The 19,620-nt window shown below is 45.0% G+C and overlaps 1 protein-coding gene across 5 annotated transcripts in view; it reads right to left on the minus strand.

The window, feature by feature from the left end:
• The window catches only part of MFSD12 (major facilitator superfamily domain containing 12), a 231,268-nt gene that overhangs the window by 155,390 nt on the left and 56,258 nt on the right, over positions 1-19,620 (minus strand). For all 5 annotated transcript variants that reach the window (XR_014472966.1, XM_083179274.1, XM_083179273.1 and 2 more), the window contains exon 3: positions 3,620-3,746. Coding sequence is in view for 4 of the 5 variants with exons in the window: in XM_083179274.1 (XP_083035400.1) it covers positions 3,620-3,746 (127 nt within the window). In the remaining variant the exon portion in view is untranslated. The remainder of the gene's footprint in view (positions 1-3,619; positions 3,747-19,620) is intronic.

Below are 19,620 nucleotides of genomic sequence, written 5' to 3' on the forward strand. Positions count from 1 at the left end.
ACCAGCCTATCTCTTCCATGACCCTTATTGCCCAGGTACTGAACCACTGTGCCCCCCACCCCCCTTAATCCAGCCCTGCCTACTGGGAATCATTAAACACCAGTTTAGTATACTACTGTACATTAGGGCGGAGTGAAAAAACTGAAATTGAGAAATTCAAAATCGGCTAGTGTGGGAAAGTTGTGACTTGACCTGAATAAGAAACGTGCAAAAGCATTTTGATCTGAGTCAACATCTTCTGTTCTGGCAAGAGGCCTGAAGTTTCACTTTTTTGGTGAAAATGACGAAAACTATGAAGATGCTCCGATCTAGTTAAAATTATGTCAGGATGTCAGAGTGGTTCATTAATATACTTTAGCTTAATAAAAGAGAGTACGAGATTGTCCTAGTGCAAAGTGACTGACTTTGGCGGGAGAAAAAATCCCTAATAATTGACCCATTTTCATGGTCACAATTGTGAATATTGTGTGTTTTCTCCTGAACGTGTTTATAATAGAAGAAGCACAAATACTCTAAATGGAATTTCAGTGACACTGTGTGAAATATAACACTGCATAATAGCCCTTAATCAGACCTGATCCCAGTACAAATTTGTTCTCAAAATGGGCAAAACAAATGCTGCACTGCAGGTGGGGCAGATGTAACGTGCTGAGAGAGTTAAATTTGGGTGGGGTGTGTTGAAACTGAAATCTAAATTACAGTGTAAAAATAATGCAGCCGGTATTTACCTTGCACAGAAACAAAATAACTCACACAAATCTAAAGGTGGCCATACATCTACAGATCGATTGTCAGATTGGGCCGGTTGGAACAAACAGCTGGTAAAATCTGAATGACAGTTTTTCAGCATTTCAAAGCAAATGGTCAACTGTCATTTGCTCTCATCTTTTACCAGGATTTTGTTCCAACCAGACAGATCGGACAATAAATCTGTAGATGTACGGCCACCTTAAATCTCTCTGCACATGTTACATCTGCCCCACCTGCAGTCCAGCATTTTTTGGCCCATTTTGAGAACAAATTTGTACTGTGATCAGGTCTGATTAAGGGCCACTATGCAGTGTTATATTTCACACAGTGTCACTGAAATACATGAAATTGGATTTATGCTGCTCTCTTTGCAGTGCATATACAAAGATAGACAATCCTGTGTATATAAATAAGAAATAACTGTTGCAGTCCGTTATTGAAAAACAGTAACTGTTACAATAAGTATTACAAGTAAGTGTAAACTGTCTAATGTATCATTTTACATATCACTTCTGTTTATTGACAGAAAAACAGTGTTGCATCCCCTATACTGGGAACATGATTGGGCTGCATTACAGCATATAATTATGCCAAAGATAAGCCAATATATTAACTGTTAAATACGTTGAAGTGTATTATGATGTAATAAATTGTAAGCTTGCAGCAGGGCCCTCTAACCCCGAAGTCTGTCTGTCATTACCCTGTATGTTTTATCACTGTCTACTATTGTAAAGCGCAACGGAATCTGCTGAGCTATATAAGAAACTGTAAATAAATAAATAAATAAACAAATACATCTAATGTTTAGGGGGAAAAAAAAAGAACATTGATTCAAAAAATAACAGGTTAATCATTCTATGAGTGGTGTCCAGTAGTACATATATGCCAATCACTGTGTTCATTTCTAGGCAGCAGGGCCGTCTTAACAGCAGTGTGGGCACCTGGGCAAAGCAATGCACTGGGGCCCTTACCCATTCTCCCCTCCTAGGGGTGGGGGGTGGTATCAGCAGCAGCTTTGATGTCCCACGGGTGGCAGGGGGTTCTCTATCTTCCACTCAACATGTAGGACCTGGAGCAGTAACTTCTGCTAATTACTCCTTTACTGCACAGGTGGTGGGAGGGAGAACACTAACGTGTGGAAGGGGGCACTGAGCTGTATGATAGGTCCCTTGTAAATGACTTCCAGGGAGGTAGGGGGTGTTTTATACACAGGGGACGGTTGGATAATGGAGTGGGCTTAATATTCGTCATTTTCCGGTGGAAGGGCAGCTTGTTTGACTGCAGATATCGCCATTATCTGGAAATAGATTTCTTAGCCTAGTATAAAAAGCTAGAGTCCCAACTTTCAGGAGGTGCTGGGAACTTGGGTATCAGCGATCAGGAGCCAGAGCAATCCATTGACAAAAATATAAAACTACACCAGACGTTTGGAGCTGGAGCAGGGACCGGCTGCTTGAAGGCTGATATCTCTGGTTCTGGGCATGATAGAGACAAGCCGCTAGTGTCAGAGAGAACCTGAGAAATATGACTGGAAATTGTAATTAACAGGTCGGATGTGGACTGCTGCTTTGAAGTTGGATATCTGCAGTTCCCCAGGGCAGATTTTCAAAATTCTGGTATCCCTGGAAAAAGGGGATCCTCAGCTATCAACATAGAGCCCTTATACGCCTGGGGCCCCTGGGCAAGTGCCCATTAAGCCCATACAAAAAGATGGCCCTGCTAGGCAGGATTGATCAGCAATACTTATTACAGCATAATGCACTTTAATGTATTTAACTGTTAATATATTGGCTTATCTTTGGCATAATTATATGCTATAATGCAGCTGCAGGTGGGGCAGATGTAACATGTGCAGAGGGAGTTAATGTGGCCATACATCTACAGATTTATTGTCCGATCTGTCTGTTTGGAACAAAATACTGGTAATGGATGAGAGCACTTTGCTTTGAAATGCTGGAAAACTGCCAAAAACTGTCATTCAGATATTACCAGGTATTTGTTCCAACCAGCCAGATCTGACAATCGATCTGTAGATTTATGGCCACCTTTAGATTTGTGTTGAGTTATTTTGTTTCTGTGCAGGGTAAATACCTGCTGCATTATTTTTACACTGCAATTTAGATTTCAGTTTCAACACACCCCACCCAAATTTAACTCTCTCAGCACGTTACATCTGCCCCACCTGCAATGCAGCATTTGTTTTGCCCATTTTGAGAACAAATTTGTACTGTGATCAGGTCTGATTAAGGGCTATTATGCAGTGTTATATTTCACACAGTGTCACTGAAATTCCATTTAGAGTATTTGTGCTTCTTCTATTATAAACACGTTCAGGAGAAAACACACAATATTCACAATTGTGACCATGAAAATTAGTCAATTATCAGGGATTTTTTCTCCCGCCAGTCATTCACTTTGCACTAGGACAATCTCGTACTGTTTTTTACTATGCTAAAGTATATTAATGAACCACTCTAAGACATCCGGACATAATTTTAACTAGATCGGAGCATCTTCATAGTTTTCGTTATTTTCACCTAAAAAGTGAAACTTTAGGCCTCTTGCCAGAACAGAAGATGTTGAGTCAGATCAAAATGCTTTTGCACGTTTCTTATTTAGGTCAAGTCACAACTTTCCCACACTAGCCGATTTTGAATTTCTCAATTTCAGTTTTTTCACTCCGCCCTACTGTACATCCTCAGAAATATTGGCTACACTAACTGGTTATGCTCCACTATATGTAGGTGACTGATACAATAAGGATTCCTTGATACTGGAGCTCAGTTCAAGCCTTTATTAGTATAAAATACTGCAAAGGTGAAGTATACAACCCCAATGTTTCATGTTTTCTTTCCTACTAATTACCCACCCTGAATATTGGAATGTCTTGATGTCCCAAATGTAAGCGTTCAGGTCCCGTTTCATCCAACTGGAAGTGCAACAGCAACCAGGCTGCACCAAAAACAAAGATATTTGCCAAGACTGTGAAGGCATATCTGCAAAAGAACAGGAAGAAAACAACATAGATCTTTAACATTTTTTTTCCAAATAAAAAAGGCTGCCACTGAAATGGGAGTGCTACTTTGTGTGAAAACTTGCCACTGCATGAACCATTTAGTATACATTCAAGTGTACTACGCTGTGGTACTTATGTATTATCTGGGCTCCCATTTTAAATGCACCCCATTTTTTCATACCCCTACTATCCAACTACGCATGGAGTTGATTTTATATAGTGTGGTGAGTGCAGCGAGCCACCGTGCCCGAAGCGTGGCGAGCGCAGTGAGCCCCGCGAGGGGACGCGGTCTCATAAGAAAAACGGGGGCCCAGATATTACAAAAGTACCTACACTTTTCTTATCCTGAATACATTTTACCGGAAAAAGTCACTACCTATCATCCAACATAGCGAGGACATTTGTGAGGGTCAACTACTACTTTTAAAGGAACTGCAACAGGCACCCATATTAAGATCCCAGCATGTTGGATCTAGTAATTTTGTCGACATTCATGTTTATGCCACAGTGTAGACATCCTTAAAATACATACATATTGGGGTCGATCCAATTAGCTCTGAAGGGTGCGGGGTGCCGTTCCAATGCTGGCAACTGCACCCAAATTAAGCCAATCTCACATCCTTTGTTGGGCCGAAATCACTTAAAACCCTATGAAGGTGCGAGCACTTTTAAGCAAATTCTTTCCACCATAAAAGTTGTGTCCGGTGCCGTAATGATTCGTAATAGCTATTTATCCACAACTAAATAGTATCGACCCCTTTGGGTTATACTTTGGGGGAAGGTTAGGGTTAAGCTAGGTACACGTATATACAATCGTCGGGCCGTTCTTCCAATCTGGGGGCAAATGGCTGTTCGATTGTATAGGTGTGTACGCTGTCCCAATTGCTGCTGTGCGATCGATAAACGGCCAAAAACGCTCTTGGCCGTCCACGGTCGGTCGGTCGAAGGTTCTTTGCTGCTTAATATTTCATCCGACAGGACGGCTCCATATCGGAACAAAAGTGAAGTGTGTACGCATGTTCGATCATTATGCTTGACAGTTTGACAAAGCACGGTGGTATGCTGCATTATGAGAGACCCTGTAACCCTTTGCCTGCTGTTTTAACTAATGTGTGTTTAATGCCTCACTGCCCAACACTTTAGAGGCATCACTTTAAGACATTAATCAATGTTGAAGTTTTAATAGAGTGTGCTGGAAGCTCTTTGCAGGGCACCATAACACACTATTAAAACTTCAACATTGATTAATGTCTTAAAGTGATGCCTCTAAAGTGTTGGGCAGTGAGGCATTAAACACACATTAGTTAAAACAGCAGGCAAAGGGTTACAGGGTCTCTCATATACTTCTTCTTGCGATTGTTTGGACGGGAGTACATCGGACGTCGCAAGTAAAATTGTACATATGTGTACGCGCAGAACGGTCGTATGTTTTGGATGGCCGAACGTGTATTCGGTCGATCGAACGGTCGCAAGAAAAATGAAATTGTACATGTGTACCCAGCTTAAGACATTAGTTAGAGATTGGGTTAAAATACTTACTGAAAGCATCGCTCGATTAGAGGCCTGTCCTGGAAGTGGATGTCACAGGGGACATAAAAGCCATTCTAAAGCCACTGGGAAGTGGTAAGTGACCAGTGGACCACTAGGGACATTAGATTTTTGCAATGTCATCCTTTATAATGCTGCAAGCAGGCATTTTGATCATATCGACATTCTCATGATAAATGAATGAAACACACCAAACTCCTGCATGCTAAATAAGCCATTACTAGGAAAAAACCACATGAAACTACAGATTTAGCCCTTCTAATCCTTTCCTTGGCTGGCGCTCGTCAGAACCTCCTCTTTGGCGAGCGCCGGCGATAGGGACTAGAACGTGTGTGCGTCTCACACGCACGCTCGTCCCAGTATCACGGCGGCTGGGCAGCGTCTCCCTGACCGTCTCCACTTCAGGGAGATGCTGCCCAGTTTTTTTTTTTGGGGGGGGGGTCGGGCAGCGAGGGGGACCGGCGACGGGGGAGGTGGCGGGGTCCAGGAGCAAGTTCCCTTGCCACGGGGCACGCGAGCGTCTCGTGCGCCCCTGGCGGGAGCCGGACGCTGCCGATAGAAATCAAAAGACCCTGCAAAGATTAGGTTTAAAAAAAACGTATTGATCTACGCAGTACGCTTTCATATTCAATGTACAAGTCTCCAAGCATATATTGCCCAATGGTAGAAGTTCTGAAAACAATGGAGTCAGACACCTATGGACGCCAGCACTAAAGGGACACCTCCTCCATTTACCCGGTGTCAGGTGAAGATTGCTTGTCCGGATGGAGGGTGTGGAGGTGGATCACTTGCTGAGCATTAAATTCACTGAGAGATCAGTAATCCCATACAAGAGACACTGTGTGGATAACGCGGTGCATGTAGCTTCCATTCCTCCGCAACATGACACCCCCAGTATGTAGACACCAATCTAAGTCTATGGACTTCAGGCTCAGCAGGCGATCCTCCCAACAGTGAAGAGGTAAGAGTGACTGAGGACTCAGAGGCGATGTCAGTGTAGAGGAAGAAGCATAAGTTTGCATGTGAGGGCAGGCTGAAGGATTTGTTTTATGAAGGGATGGTAGATGTTCTCTGTGTAAGGGTGGTGAGGAGGGTTTGAGGGGAGCTGACTAAGGAAGTGGAGGGCTTGGGATGGTCAGATTTTTGAGGCGGTACATGTGTGAGGTGTGTGTTGGGGGGGGGTTGTGGGAGTAAGGTATAGTTGTATGGGAAGAGCTGGGTGTTGGGGTTCTACATGAGGAGAGTAGAGCTATATTTGGGGGCTGGCTATGTGAGGGGATGTGGGGGGGGGGCGGGGTTAGTATTTCTATATACACAAAATGTGGCCCTCAGCAGTACAGGATGTGCCTAATTACCGCAATATGTATTCATGGTGGCATGCATTGGGGCAGATGTATTAAGCCTGGCGAAGAGATAAACTGGCCATAATGATGAAGGAGATAACGCACCATCCAATCAGCTGTGTTTGAAATATGACAGTTGTAAGTTGATTGGCTGGTGTGGTATCTCCTTCCACGCTCTTCCCGGTACAGAAACATCACGTATACGAACCAAGGGGTTTCATAGGTGTGGCGCATGTGGGATGTGTAAAACAGTGAAATCCAAGCAATCCAAAAGAGACTTTTTGAAGTTAACAGAAAATTTAAAATCTCTCAGTTTATAACTTGCCATACACTTAATGTCATCTATCTCATTGAATGTGCATGTGGACTGATATATATTGGACGGACCAGCAGAGCATTAAAAACAAGAATGATGGAACATTTGCGTAACATCAAAAATGGAGTTCAAACTCATTCTCTAGCAGAGCATTTCAGTTCCACTCGAGTAAGTATATCCGTGACTTTATGGCAATAGAGAACATTAAGACCACTTGGAAGCATAGAGATTCTGAAACCATGCTAGCAAAGAAAGAAATGGAATGGATCTTTAAATTGAAAGCTCTAGTCCCACATGGTCTTAACAAAGACTTCGAACTTAAATGGTTTTTGTGACAGTCTTTGCCCTTCTTGCTCTTTAATTTGTGCATTTTAAATGTTTAAAACCATTTTCCCCAAATGATGACTGTTAAAAATGATACATATGTAATATGTTCTTAATTTCCTTCTCTCCTTTTTTTCTGAGGTATTCTACTAGTAAAGTACAATCAGCGGCTTTCTTAATACCACACTAAAGATGGCCATCCCATACTTAAGATGGCTGTGAAATTTACGGCCTTCTCAGAACCACATTAAAGATGGCGATCCCACACTTAAGATGTCTGCGGAATGTCCAAATCACGGACACTGACTTCCAGTATTGGATATCGGAGTTGCAATTTGCGTCACTTCCGCCGGGACTTTGATCAGCCGGCTTCTGTCTACATCAGCTGACCGCTTGACGCAGACTTCCAGCGGATCGATGCCGGAACCGGAAGTAGTCACTGGTGCCGGAAACTCACAGTATTTGCGGGTACATTAGGAAACATGCTTTACATGGACTTCCGGGGAGGAGCTGCGGCATACATGCTCCCTGCACCTGTTTTTCCCGCCATTTCTCATTATAAATAAGGAACTTAGATAGCAATCCAGTAGCCTTGATAAAGAGTCCCCATGACTCGAAACGTGTTGGACCAGAATTGCAAGTGACCACAAAGGACCTATCCCAGCCCAGAAGCTTGTGGAGCCTACAGGGTGAGCCCATTTTTGGAAACACTCTGTTTATACCATCCCTGGCTCCACCATTCCAGCTAGGTAAGGAGGGATTAATTTTAATAATTTCATGTCAAGTGTTTTTTACATTGGGTACTTGTGTACTAGCACGGCGCCCATCGCATCGCAGACCATATCGCATGCGATGCGATATCGGGCGATGTTGTACAATGGCATACAATTTTAAAATTGTATGCCATTGTATATGGCATACAATGCGATGCGATTATAAATTGTATGAGCAACCTAATGGGTGCTTACAATGCTTAAATGCACCCCCACGCCACCCAAGTATAAACGTGAACCCGAAGCGTGGCGTGGTCGGCGAGCCCGCGAGGGGCGGCGGTACGCGTCCTACGTTGTTTTCATACCCCCACTATCCACGTCGGCGTGGAGTTGATCTTATAAAGTGTGGCGAGCGCAGCAAGCCACCGAGCCCGAAGCATGGCGAGCCCCGCGAATACCTGTGAAGTACCTATCCGCGTCCGCTCGCCACGCTTCGGGCTCGGTGGCTCGCTGCGCTCGCCACACTTTATAAGAAATCAACTCCACGCTGACGTGGATAGTGGGGGTATGAAAAGGTCGTAGAACGCGTACAGCCGCCGCTCGCCACGCTTCGGGTTCATGTTTATACTTGGGGGGTGGCATGGGGGTGCATTTAAGCATTGTAAGCACCCATTAGGGTGCTTATACAATTTAATATCGCATATGCGTTAAAATCGCATCGCATGCCATCAGGTGTATGGCATGCGATGAGATTAAAAAAATCGCGCGACTAATTATCGGGGCGCCGTGCTAGTACACAAGTACCTTACATTGTTTTTTACAGAGTTAGAACAGCAGCCTGGAAGCTTTAAAAAGGAGCGTGGTTCTTGAAATCATTGTTTTTCCTCCGTAAACCATGGTTGCCTGCAAAGAAATGCTTCACAGAGTAAGGAATATTGCTGGGAGTAAGGTTGCACCTCAACCAACCATTTATTGGATTATCAAGAAATTCAAAGAGAGAGCGGTTCAATAGCTGTAAATAAGTTGCACATGAATGTCCAGCAAGCCCCAGGACAGTCTCCTAAAGTGGATTCAGCTGCAGGATCAGGGCACCACTAGTGTAGAGCTTTCACTTAGCAGCAAGCTGGTGTAAGTGCAGCTGAATGCACAGTGAGCTAAAGACTTTTGGAGGATGGTCTTGAGCCAATAAGGGCCACATCTCTCCAGGAGAATGTCTGGAGAATGAAAGGTGAGTGCTTCCATCAGTTCATGTCAACAGTAAACCAGTTACTGTAGACCATTTATGTGTGGGATGGCTTTTCAGCTAATGGAGTGGGCTCACTAACACTTTTTCCTAAAAACATAGCCATGAATAAACAATGGCACCAACACATACTCCAATAGAAACTTCTCCCAGCCATCCAAGAACAGTTTGGAGATGAACAATGCCTTTTCCAGCATGACGGAGCACCTTGCCGTAAGGCAAGAGTGATAACTAAATTCTGACACTCCAAACATTGATTAGGCAAGAATGGGAGGCCATCAGTCAATATGTGGCCCAGGTGATTGACAGCAGGCCAGGGCAAAGCAGGGTCTTAAAAAAAATTGTCATTAAAAGCATTTGACACCTATGAAATGCTTGTAAATTTTACTTCAGTATACAGTACCATAGTAATATCTGACAAAGTCTAAAAAACACAAAAGCAGCAAACTTTGTGAAAAACAATACTTTCTTTCACTTAAAAAAAAAAAGCTTTATCTACTTTATTTATTTGTGGACCATTATGGTCCGTAGCTGAATACCCCAAGACCTTTGTAAAGTTGTGAATGTAAGTGCGGTGGTGGATACACAGATTTTGCTCCCTCCCTCCGGCTGGAGTTCTGTGCACAGTGACCCAGGGACTGGGGGAGAGCGGAGGGGCTCCCAGCATGCAGCTTTTCGGCGACGGCACTGTGCAGTCAGTCAGTCCAACTCTGGTCTGACTGTGTGTGTCAGATGCAGGGAGTGCGCTTGGGTCCTGCACACTGCCACTGTACGATGCAACATTGCTGCCCTCTCCTGCTTATGGAGGAGGCAAGTGCTGGAGTAGGGGAGCACCGGGGACATTGTTGAGGGTAAGTATAAAGCACTGCAGTACACACACACTATCAACACACATTTCACACTCTAACACAATCATATTCCCAATATCCACGTCATACCTCCAGTGCCCACGTGGGCGTGGAGTTGATTTTATAAAATGTGGCGAGCGTATCGGCGTGCGCTCACCACACTTTGGGCTCGGTGCCTCGCTATGCTTGCCACACTTTTTATAAAGTGTGGCAAGCACAGCAAGGCACCGAACCCGAAGCGTGGCGAGCCCCGCGAGGGGACGCGGATACGCGTGCGCTCACCACATTTTATAACATCAACTCACGTGGGCACTGGGGGTATGATGTGGATAGTGGGGATATTAATCATTGTGTTGTTTCAGGGCTCCAGAAACAGTTACGTAGTTTACGTAGGCAGCATAGTGCTGTATTGGTATTATCAAAACAGCACTACGTAAACTACGTAACTGCAGCCCTGAAACTAAACAAGTACCCAAATACCTTGCTTCATCCATCATACGAATACTTTTCATTCCTCCTTGATCATTTATACAGATGGAGCTGGTCTCAGCCTTGCAGAGGATGGCGGAAGAATCGCCAGCCGCCATCTGATATGCGAAAGGGGACGCGCACGCAGGCACTTCCCACCACCTCCCCGCTCGCCTGCCTAAACCCTGTCCGTCTCCCTGAAGCGGAGACGGACAGGGTTTCCGTTGCCCCGCCTCCCGGAAACTGAGACGCGCATGAGTGTGAGATGCACGCGTGTCTCAGATGGAGCGCCTCGGAGACAATCTGGCAATTCGCCAGCAAGAGGGAGGCCAGCTCCATCTGTATATACACTTTTATTGCTCTGTTGTCTGACTTCATAACCAGTTCTTTGTGGAAGCTAAATAAGCCAGTCTAATGTCTTACAGTTGAGTAAACAAGTTGAAATTTCAAAGGCCAGGTACCTTTAACTAGTTTGTCCACAACAGCCCACCAGCCTGAGAGAATAGAGTCTGTAGTAACTACTGTGTGCTGAGCTACAGCAAATGACTTTCCTTTCTCCAGCCTTTGATAAGTCAACCATCATTTTAGGTCCACCTTTGTTCTTTTTGACATAATTACTTTGTGTGACAAAATGTAGCTGTTTCTATTCCATTGCTTCAAAAAGCACCTTTGCAGACCCCTGATATGTAGTCTTGACCATGGAATTTCGTCCAAGGCCACCGACATGGGACCCATAGCCCCAAAACATTCTCCAGATGTCACCCTTGTATTTCTTAATAGTTTGGACAGTTATCTTAACAATTTTTCTCTTCCTATCGTAGTCAACTTTACTACCATGAGTTCTGTATCTAACCAAACTCCTAAATATTTTATTTGTTTTGTGGGCATCAGCTGACTTTTCTGTGTTGATAAACCATCCATGTTCTTTTAAGCACTGAAAAATTCCTTTGTATAGCCAAATCATAATTCCTTTTTTCTTTTTTGCAATGACTGCTACTAGGATTTTTGTAAACGTCCTTGGAGAAATGGTGAGGCCAAATACTGATACATTTTTCCAAAATATGGAACCTTAGAAACTTTTAATGCCCTTTGAAAATGGGAACATGCAGCAATGGATGTCATTGACAACTCTTGGTGTAGGCCCAGAGGAATAGATTTTATAGATTCCTTTTTGAACGTCTTTTTCCTGATGAATCTGTTAAAGCGTCGTAAATCTAGTATAGTTCTGTAACCTCCTGATGCTTTTTTTTTTTTTTTTTTTTTATAAGAAAAACCTTGGAGTACCATCCTAAATTCTTCTGAGAAGATGGGACCTCCACCACAACTTTCTAATCTATCATGTTTACAAACTCAACATCAGGTCCCATCTCTCCTGCTGACCCATAGGGACTGGAGAACTCAAAAAATAACTTACTGGTAGATGTACAAAACCTATCTAGTAACCACTTTTGATAACTTCTAACACCCACTTGTTTGTGGTCAAATGTTCCCATATTATTCTGAACTTTAAAAAAAAGAAAAAAAAAAGTCTTTCAACTACCGGTACCGGTTCGGCGCTGTTACCTTTGTCTCTGTGGCCACAAAAAGTTTGGATTCTTGAAGGTCTACTAAATAAACTTTTCCTTGCCCCATTGCCCTGTGACAACCACAAGGACTTACCACCGGAAACTCTGCTAATGAAATCGTCCAGCATTTGGCCAAAAAATTAATCTCCTTGGAATGGTAAAAAAAAGGTTTATTTTTAGAGTGAGCATCAGCTGACCTTAACCACAAAGCTCTTCTAATTACTGCTATAAACGCACCTTACCTGGCCTATAAAATCATATAGAATCCATAGATGCATCACAGAAACTCTACTGCAAGTTGGATGTTTTGCACCAATTTAAAAAAATCTGCCCTTTCAAAACCATCCTCTCGATACCCAGAGTGTTGTTTTTTAATCCTACCTCCATCCTCTTATCCATAAATACATTATCATCTTTTAATGGTAAAAGTAGTCTTCCTAGAAATCCTAGCAATTGCTGCATCAATTTTTTGGGGATGCTTCCCATCTGGCCACCTCTTACTACTGAAAAAGGGTACATTTTGTTTATTCTCATCGGCACTGATATTCGCTTATCAGAGTGCTTCCACTCAGTCACAATAAAATCCTTAAGAACCTGTGACAACGGGAAAACATTCCCTTTTTTTCTAGCCTCTTTAAAACAAATCCTGCAGCTTAATTTCTTGCTGTGATTCCTCAATATTTAAAGGACCTATTAATAACCACAAACAGATTAACCAAGTCAGGATTAAAAATCGCCTCGAACTGCTGCATAATAGGGTACTTGTGTATTATCACAGCGCCCATCGTATCGCATACCAAAAGGCACGAGATATTGTACAATGTCATACAATTTTACAATTGTATGACATTGTATATGGCATACAATGCGATGCGATTAAAAATTGTATAAGCACCCTAATGGGTGCTTACAATGTTAAATGCACCCCCCCACCACCCACCCCCCCCCCCCCCCCCACACTATAAACGTGAACCCGAAACGTGGCGGTACGCGTCCTCTGACCTTTTCATACCCCCACTATCCACGTTGGCGTGGAGTTGAGAATAGAAAGTGTGGTGAGCGCAGCGAGCCACCGAGCCCGAAGCGTGGTGAGCCCCGCGAGGGGACACGGATACCTGTGAAGCCCGCGAGGGGACACGGATACCTGTGAAGGTATCCGCGTCCCCTCGCCACACTTTCTATTCTCATCTCCACGCCGACGTGGATAGTGGGGGTATGAAAAGGTCGCGTACCGCCGCCGCTCGCCACGCTTCGGGTTCATGTTTATAGTGGGGGGGGGGGGTGGCGTGGGGGTGCATTTAGCATTGTAAGCACCCATTTGCTTATACAATCTTTCATCGCATAGGGGGCAAAAATCGCGTTGCATGCATCGCATGCCATGTGATGCGATTAAAACATTGCACGACCAACATCGGGGGCGCCGTGATAATACACAAGTACCCATAATAGATTCTTCATCAGATAGATCGAATTATCTGATACGGCAAACATGTCATCCACCACTGAGTCCCCAGACTTATCACTCAAAACGGATCTGGGATCTATTAGCAGACACTCTTAAAATCCTCCTTAGTAAAAAACACTTGTCAGGCAAAGCCATATTTAACATAGTATTAGACATCTTCACATATTAACAAGCTTCACATACAATTCCAGTATATTCCTCAGGCAATGCTTTAATCCCATAAAGCAGGGGTTTCCAATCTTTTTTGATTCACAGCACCCTAGAGTATCAAAAACATTTTCCCTAGGCCAAATTTTTATTTATTAGATTGGGTTTATATGTGATTCCTAGGGTCAGTTATTTGGTAAAGGCCAGGATTTGCTTCTGTTTATACACATTTTGTAATTGGCAGCCACCAGCACTTGTTTTGCTCATAAATAATTAGACATTAATAATTTGAATTGGTCCTGGATCACCAACCCAGGGCACCCCTGCAAGTGTCCTGAGGCACCCCAGGGAGCCACGGCACACAGTTTGGGAACCACTGCCATAAAGAACATCTGGCTGCATGAATTATCTTAAGCTTAGCCATGACATCCGTTTCATCCTTGCTGGTCTCAGAACTAATAACCCCCCCCCCCCGCCCCAAATATAGAAAATCCCTGACTAATTTCTACCATCCCCCCAAAAAACACACCAGCAGAAAAAAATGTCAATCAATCCAAGTGGAATAACCAGACTTCTTAGCGGATGGGCGTTCCTCCTCCTCTACGGTATCAGCAGGAGCTTGTATCAAATCCAGTGAGATGTAACTGTAGGTCCACTTGAAATTCCAATTAGCTGCCCAGGTCAAATGACAATAGGCATCCCAAAACAGCTTCAAGCACAAACTTAACTAAATCTCATCAGACTTGTTATGCAGCTTCCAGCATCACAGCTGCAGCCCAACAAATCTATTACACACGCAGCCCGGCATCCAAACCAGCCGCAGCCGCTTTTCAGGTCCGGCACATGCGGAAGGCGTCCACCCACTTTGTCCTATGGCTGAACCGGGCCTCTTGCAGCGCAAAGAGGGGGAATGGCCTGCAACAAACAGCGCTCACTCCCCCAACTCTTCAAGGCTGGCTTGACAACTCTTTCACCCCACTGGACAGCCGCAGCGGAGGGGACACTCCACTATGGTGAGCCACATGATTTTGCCAAGTCTGTCCCCCAAGTCGCTGTTAAGGCATCTATCTGCCATGCCCCCGGCTCCCAGTGCCTGGAGATAAAGACTGGCACCTTCGCATTTTGCGCTGTCGCCATAAGGTCTTCCTGTGGTAGGCCCCATTTCTGCACAATTTCTGGAAAATATCACTGGAGAGAGCTCCCATTCTCCAGGCATTAACCTGGCTCTGCTTAATGCATCTGCCTGTTGATTGATTTTGCCAGCTACATAAACTGCCAACAGGCTCCGCATGCACTGTTCTGCCCATAGAAGGACTGCTGTCCCCTCCAATATCATCCTTCCACTCCCTGTGCCACCTTGCTTGTTCACATAGGCTACTACTACCTGGTTGTCTGACTGATATCATCTTTCTTCCATAACTGGCCCTGGAAGGCTTGACATGCCATGAATACTGCTCGCATTTCCCTGATGTTCGAATGGGCCCGATACATATCATTCTTTCGTGTTCCTTGCGCCGCTGCAGCCTCGCATAACTCGCCCTAACCTGTTTGGCTGGCATTCGTTGGGACCACCATCTGCGCGCCTGCTGCAAATGACCTGCCTTCACAGAGCCTTCTTGTGTCTGACCACAACTCGAGATCCGCCATAGCCCCTTTTGAGAGGCATATTCTTTGCTTCATGCTTTTTCCCCATCTCCATCCCATTGGGTCATCCTTGAAAATACCCCAGCGGGGTTGAAACGCGTTGGTCAGCACCTCATACACAGCCATCTACAACAAGCCTCCTCCCCTCTGGGAGTGCAGCCCGAGTTACTCCAGAGATCAGGAACACCCGGCGAACGCAAGCCAGCGGGACCCGGAAGTGCTTCTATCTCTGTTGAAGCGACGCGGTTACTCACTGGTGATCTGCACGGCTGTGCAGACACCAGCAGGATACAGTCCACTCAGCAGCGAAGCGGCGAGGGACGGAAGGATTGAGGACATCAGCGGTATCAGGTAAGTGTCAGGTGCACCGCTTGGCCAGCAGAGAGGACGCTCTTTAACCTGAGCGACACCTGGACACTTATCATGACCCTATGATAAGACTGTGACCTACCATCTACAGCCAAACGATTTCTCTGTGCACTAATATCTCCACAGCATCCATCTCCACCCAGCACACAGAGTGTGTTCACCGCAGGAGGTGAAACGGAGTGTGCTTGTGTGACTTTTACTTTTTCACTTTTTCCTGTGAGACTCTGGACTCTGGCTCTTGCAGCCACCACCAGCCCCCCACACCCCTCCTATAGAGGGCTCCCATCCCTCACCACCCCCACCCCCCACCATTGGATGTCATTTTTTACTAAATGACAATAAACACCTTTGCTTTCATTATACTGGCACACTGTTGTTATTTATAACCCTGCTTTACACGCAAGCTGTACCACACTAGATATCATCTCCGTTATCAAGTTATAGCCTGAGCGCTAGTCACCTTCTTGTTATTTAACTTACCCTGGGTTTGGACAAACCAGACTTAGCAGCCGGCAACCGAGGTAGAGCGCCCACTCTCACTCTCCTGTTCAGCCATTGGGTTACGAAGCAACTTTGCAGGTTTCTCATGTGGAACCTTGACCAATATCCTCATACAGTCTCTTGAATATATTATGAAGAAACCTGAAAAAAGAAACCTTTAGGAGTGGACTGATATCAGCCACCCATGATGGCCTAGGTAGTCTATTACCTGGCGCGTGTGTTCTCGTGCCCGGATAGAGGAGTTAAAATCCAGGCGGTCGGAATCCCGGTGGTCGAAATACCGACGCCAGAATCCCGACAATATCTCCCTCTATGGGTGTCGTGGACAGAGAATAAAATAGTGTGCCGAGCACACAAGCGGAGGAGATTCAGGGCCCCCCTTGTCGGGATTTCGGCGTCTGTATTTCGACCGCCGGGATATAGTACTGAATCCCTCGTGCTATGTCTTCCGTCTGTGCCATAATAAGCAAATCATCCAGGTATGGCCAGATTGATATATCTTTTTGGCTCAGATTGGCTAACAATACTACTAAGACCTTTGTGAATGTCCTTGGTGATGTGGACAGGCCGAATGGCAGAGAGGTGAATTGGTAGGAGGTTTTGTTTATTCGGAATCTTAGTTATTTTTGATGCACTCAGAATTTAGGGATGTGTAAATAGGCAGCTTTTAAATCTATGGTAGTCAGGAAGGCTCCTCTCTTGACATCCGGGAGAATTGATCTGATTGACTCCATCTTGAATCTTCGTATCTGTACATAAGAAGTCAACCTTCTCAGATCCACGATAGTTCGGAATCCTCCTGTGGCTTTTTTACTACAAAAAACCTTGAGTGCCATCCCAGGTATTCCTGCTCCTTTGGAACCACCATTACCACCCCCTGGTTTATCATTGTCTGAAAACTGTCAAACAGGGCTCTTCTCTCTTCCTGACTCACTGGAATTGGCAATTCTTCTAACCAATCCCTTTTTTTTTTTTTTATAAATTCGGGCTTGTATCCCGAGGACACTACTTCTTGTACCCACTTGTCCTCGGTGGACCGAAACCAGGCCTGCTTGAAATTAAGCAGCCTGCCTTTGACCCTATCCATGGCATCATTGCGATCCGTGACGGACAGAGAATCTCCCCTCCTTGCTTCTTTGTCCACAAAAGGAATTTCGATTCCCAAACCAAGGACATCTAAAACTTCTGCCTGGTTGGTAGGCTCTTGCACCTTTAAATTTGACAGGTTGGTACGGCATAGGATTGTTAAATTGCCCTCTTTTCGGGCCTTTATCCTGTGGGAGCCACACTGACTTCTCACCAGAAATGTTGGTAATAATATCATCCAAATGCTTGCCAAAAGTATTCCCCTTGGAATGGCAGGGAGATGAGCTTATTCTTCGACTGCGTCAGGCCATCTGAGCCACAAGGCCCTTCTGACAACTGCTGTTGTAGCATTCGCCCTGGATGCCAGGAGTACTGCGTCAAGCGAAGCTTCACACATGAACTCCACAGCCACTTGTATATTTTGTACGATCTTTAAAAGCTCCGACCTTTTCACCCCATCTAGAAGATCGGATTCTAGGTCTTGACACCATGATCTCAAAACTCTGGAGGTCACGACAATGACTGGTAATGTTTTTATTGCCGCCCCCGAAGTGACATGCTGTTTCCGCAGATTAACCTCCATTTTTCCCTCCATAGAATCTTTGAAGAGGTTGGCATCCTCTAGAGGGAGTATTGTCTTCCTAGATATTCTGGCCACTGCCACATCCACCTCGGGTGCTTCTTCCCACACGAGCACCTGCTCTGGGTCAAAAGGGTACATTTTCGCTGCTCTTAGTGGTATGGACACCTTTTTATCTGGATGTGCCCATTCTTCCTCTACTAAATCTTTGAGCATTTTAGATAAAGGGAACACTTTAGCCTTTTTCCTTTTATCCTTGAATAGCAGATCCTGCAATTTACCCTCCTCTTGAGGGTCCTCAATATTCAAAGACTTATTAATCAATGTAAGCATGCTATTAAGCAAGTCTGGATTGAAGTCAACTTCAGCCCTTTCCTGAAAGACTTCTCCCTCTTCTGCTTCTTAATCGGTACCCATTACCGGACCCGCTGCGGAATCATCAGAATCCTCAGACAAAAGGGCTCTGGATCTTTTTATAGACATTCTTGTCAAGTCATCTTTGGTTACAAAGGTGTCTGCAAGGGCCGTTTTCAACAAGCCTACTAGCTTGGTCATCTGGGATGCTCCCATCTGCTGAAACCCCTTACATTTAGCACATACTGATCCAGAGTATTTTTCTGGCAATAATATGTCACATTAAGAGAACATTTCGCCGTATGAAGCCTCTTATGCTTAGCTTTAAGCTCCACCTTCTCCTTACTGGTCTCTGACCTACATAAGCAATACAACAGTGCAAGGAATAGTAAGAATTTCTTACCAAAAAATCCTTCCAAAAATACCAAACACCACAAAAAAATCCATCTGTCTTACTAGGACTTCAATGGCTGCCTCTTATCATCCATAATGATAGTCTGCAATTAGACACTGCCTAGACCAGAAATAAAGCACAATTGAAATGCAGCAGAAGGAAACAAAATAATCACCATGCCCCTGCATCTAGGGCCTTACCTGGTCTGTACCAAGTCAGAACAGCCGAAAAGTGTCTTGATTCAGCGGCCTCCTGCAGGTGGTGCCCCCACTTTATGGTCGGTGTCTCCCGGGGCTTGCGGCGCCAGGTTGTGACATCAGACGTCTGGCCTAGCACCCAGCGCTGACTCCGGACGCCGGAAGATGACGCCTCCGGTGCAAGCACTGGCGTCAGAACCCAGGCTGCGACTCTGCTCCCGGCCGGATGAACACCAGACACCACCCACTGATACCGGGCACCAGATCCAGACTCCAGAGCTGACACCCTACTGCGCCGCTGCCGCCTATCGCTAGCAGCACTCTATGGTACCGGGTCCTGGGACTACATACTGCCCTAGATAGCTGTAGGCCCACATCCTGGACCCCCTAACTGCTCTCAACAGCGGGGGTCCCATCGCATAAAGCCGAAACCCTTACTGCTCTAGGCAGAGGGGGCCGCAGCCTCTTCACAGGGTAAGCCCACCATCTACCATGGAAAGGAAAAAAAAAAAAAAAAAAGACACAGAGCCCAGAGGAGGCAGTCCTTATATAGGGGCGGTGTTGTTTCTTTCCTTTCCAGATATCTACCTATTGAAAGAAAACCCATACGTTGGCTGCCATGGGGAGGTAGAGGAAATAAAAAAAATGTTTTTAAAAAGACACGGAGGCCGGAGTGGGCGTTGCTTATATGCAAACAAAAATTATTAGATAATCCCGCCAACTGTCATGTTAGGATGGTCCAGCCATGG

This window comes from Crinia signifera, chromosome 1, assembly GCF_055691185.1.
Source record: "Crinia signifera chromosome 1, ASM5569118v1, whole genome shotgun sequence".
In the NCBI taxonomy this organism is placed as follows: Eukaryota; Metazoa; Chordata; class Amphibia; order Anura; family Myobatrachidae; genus Crinia; species Crinia signifera.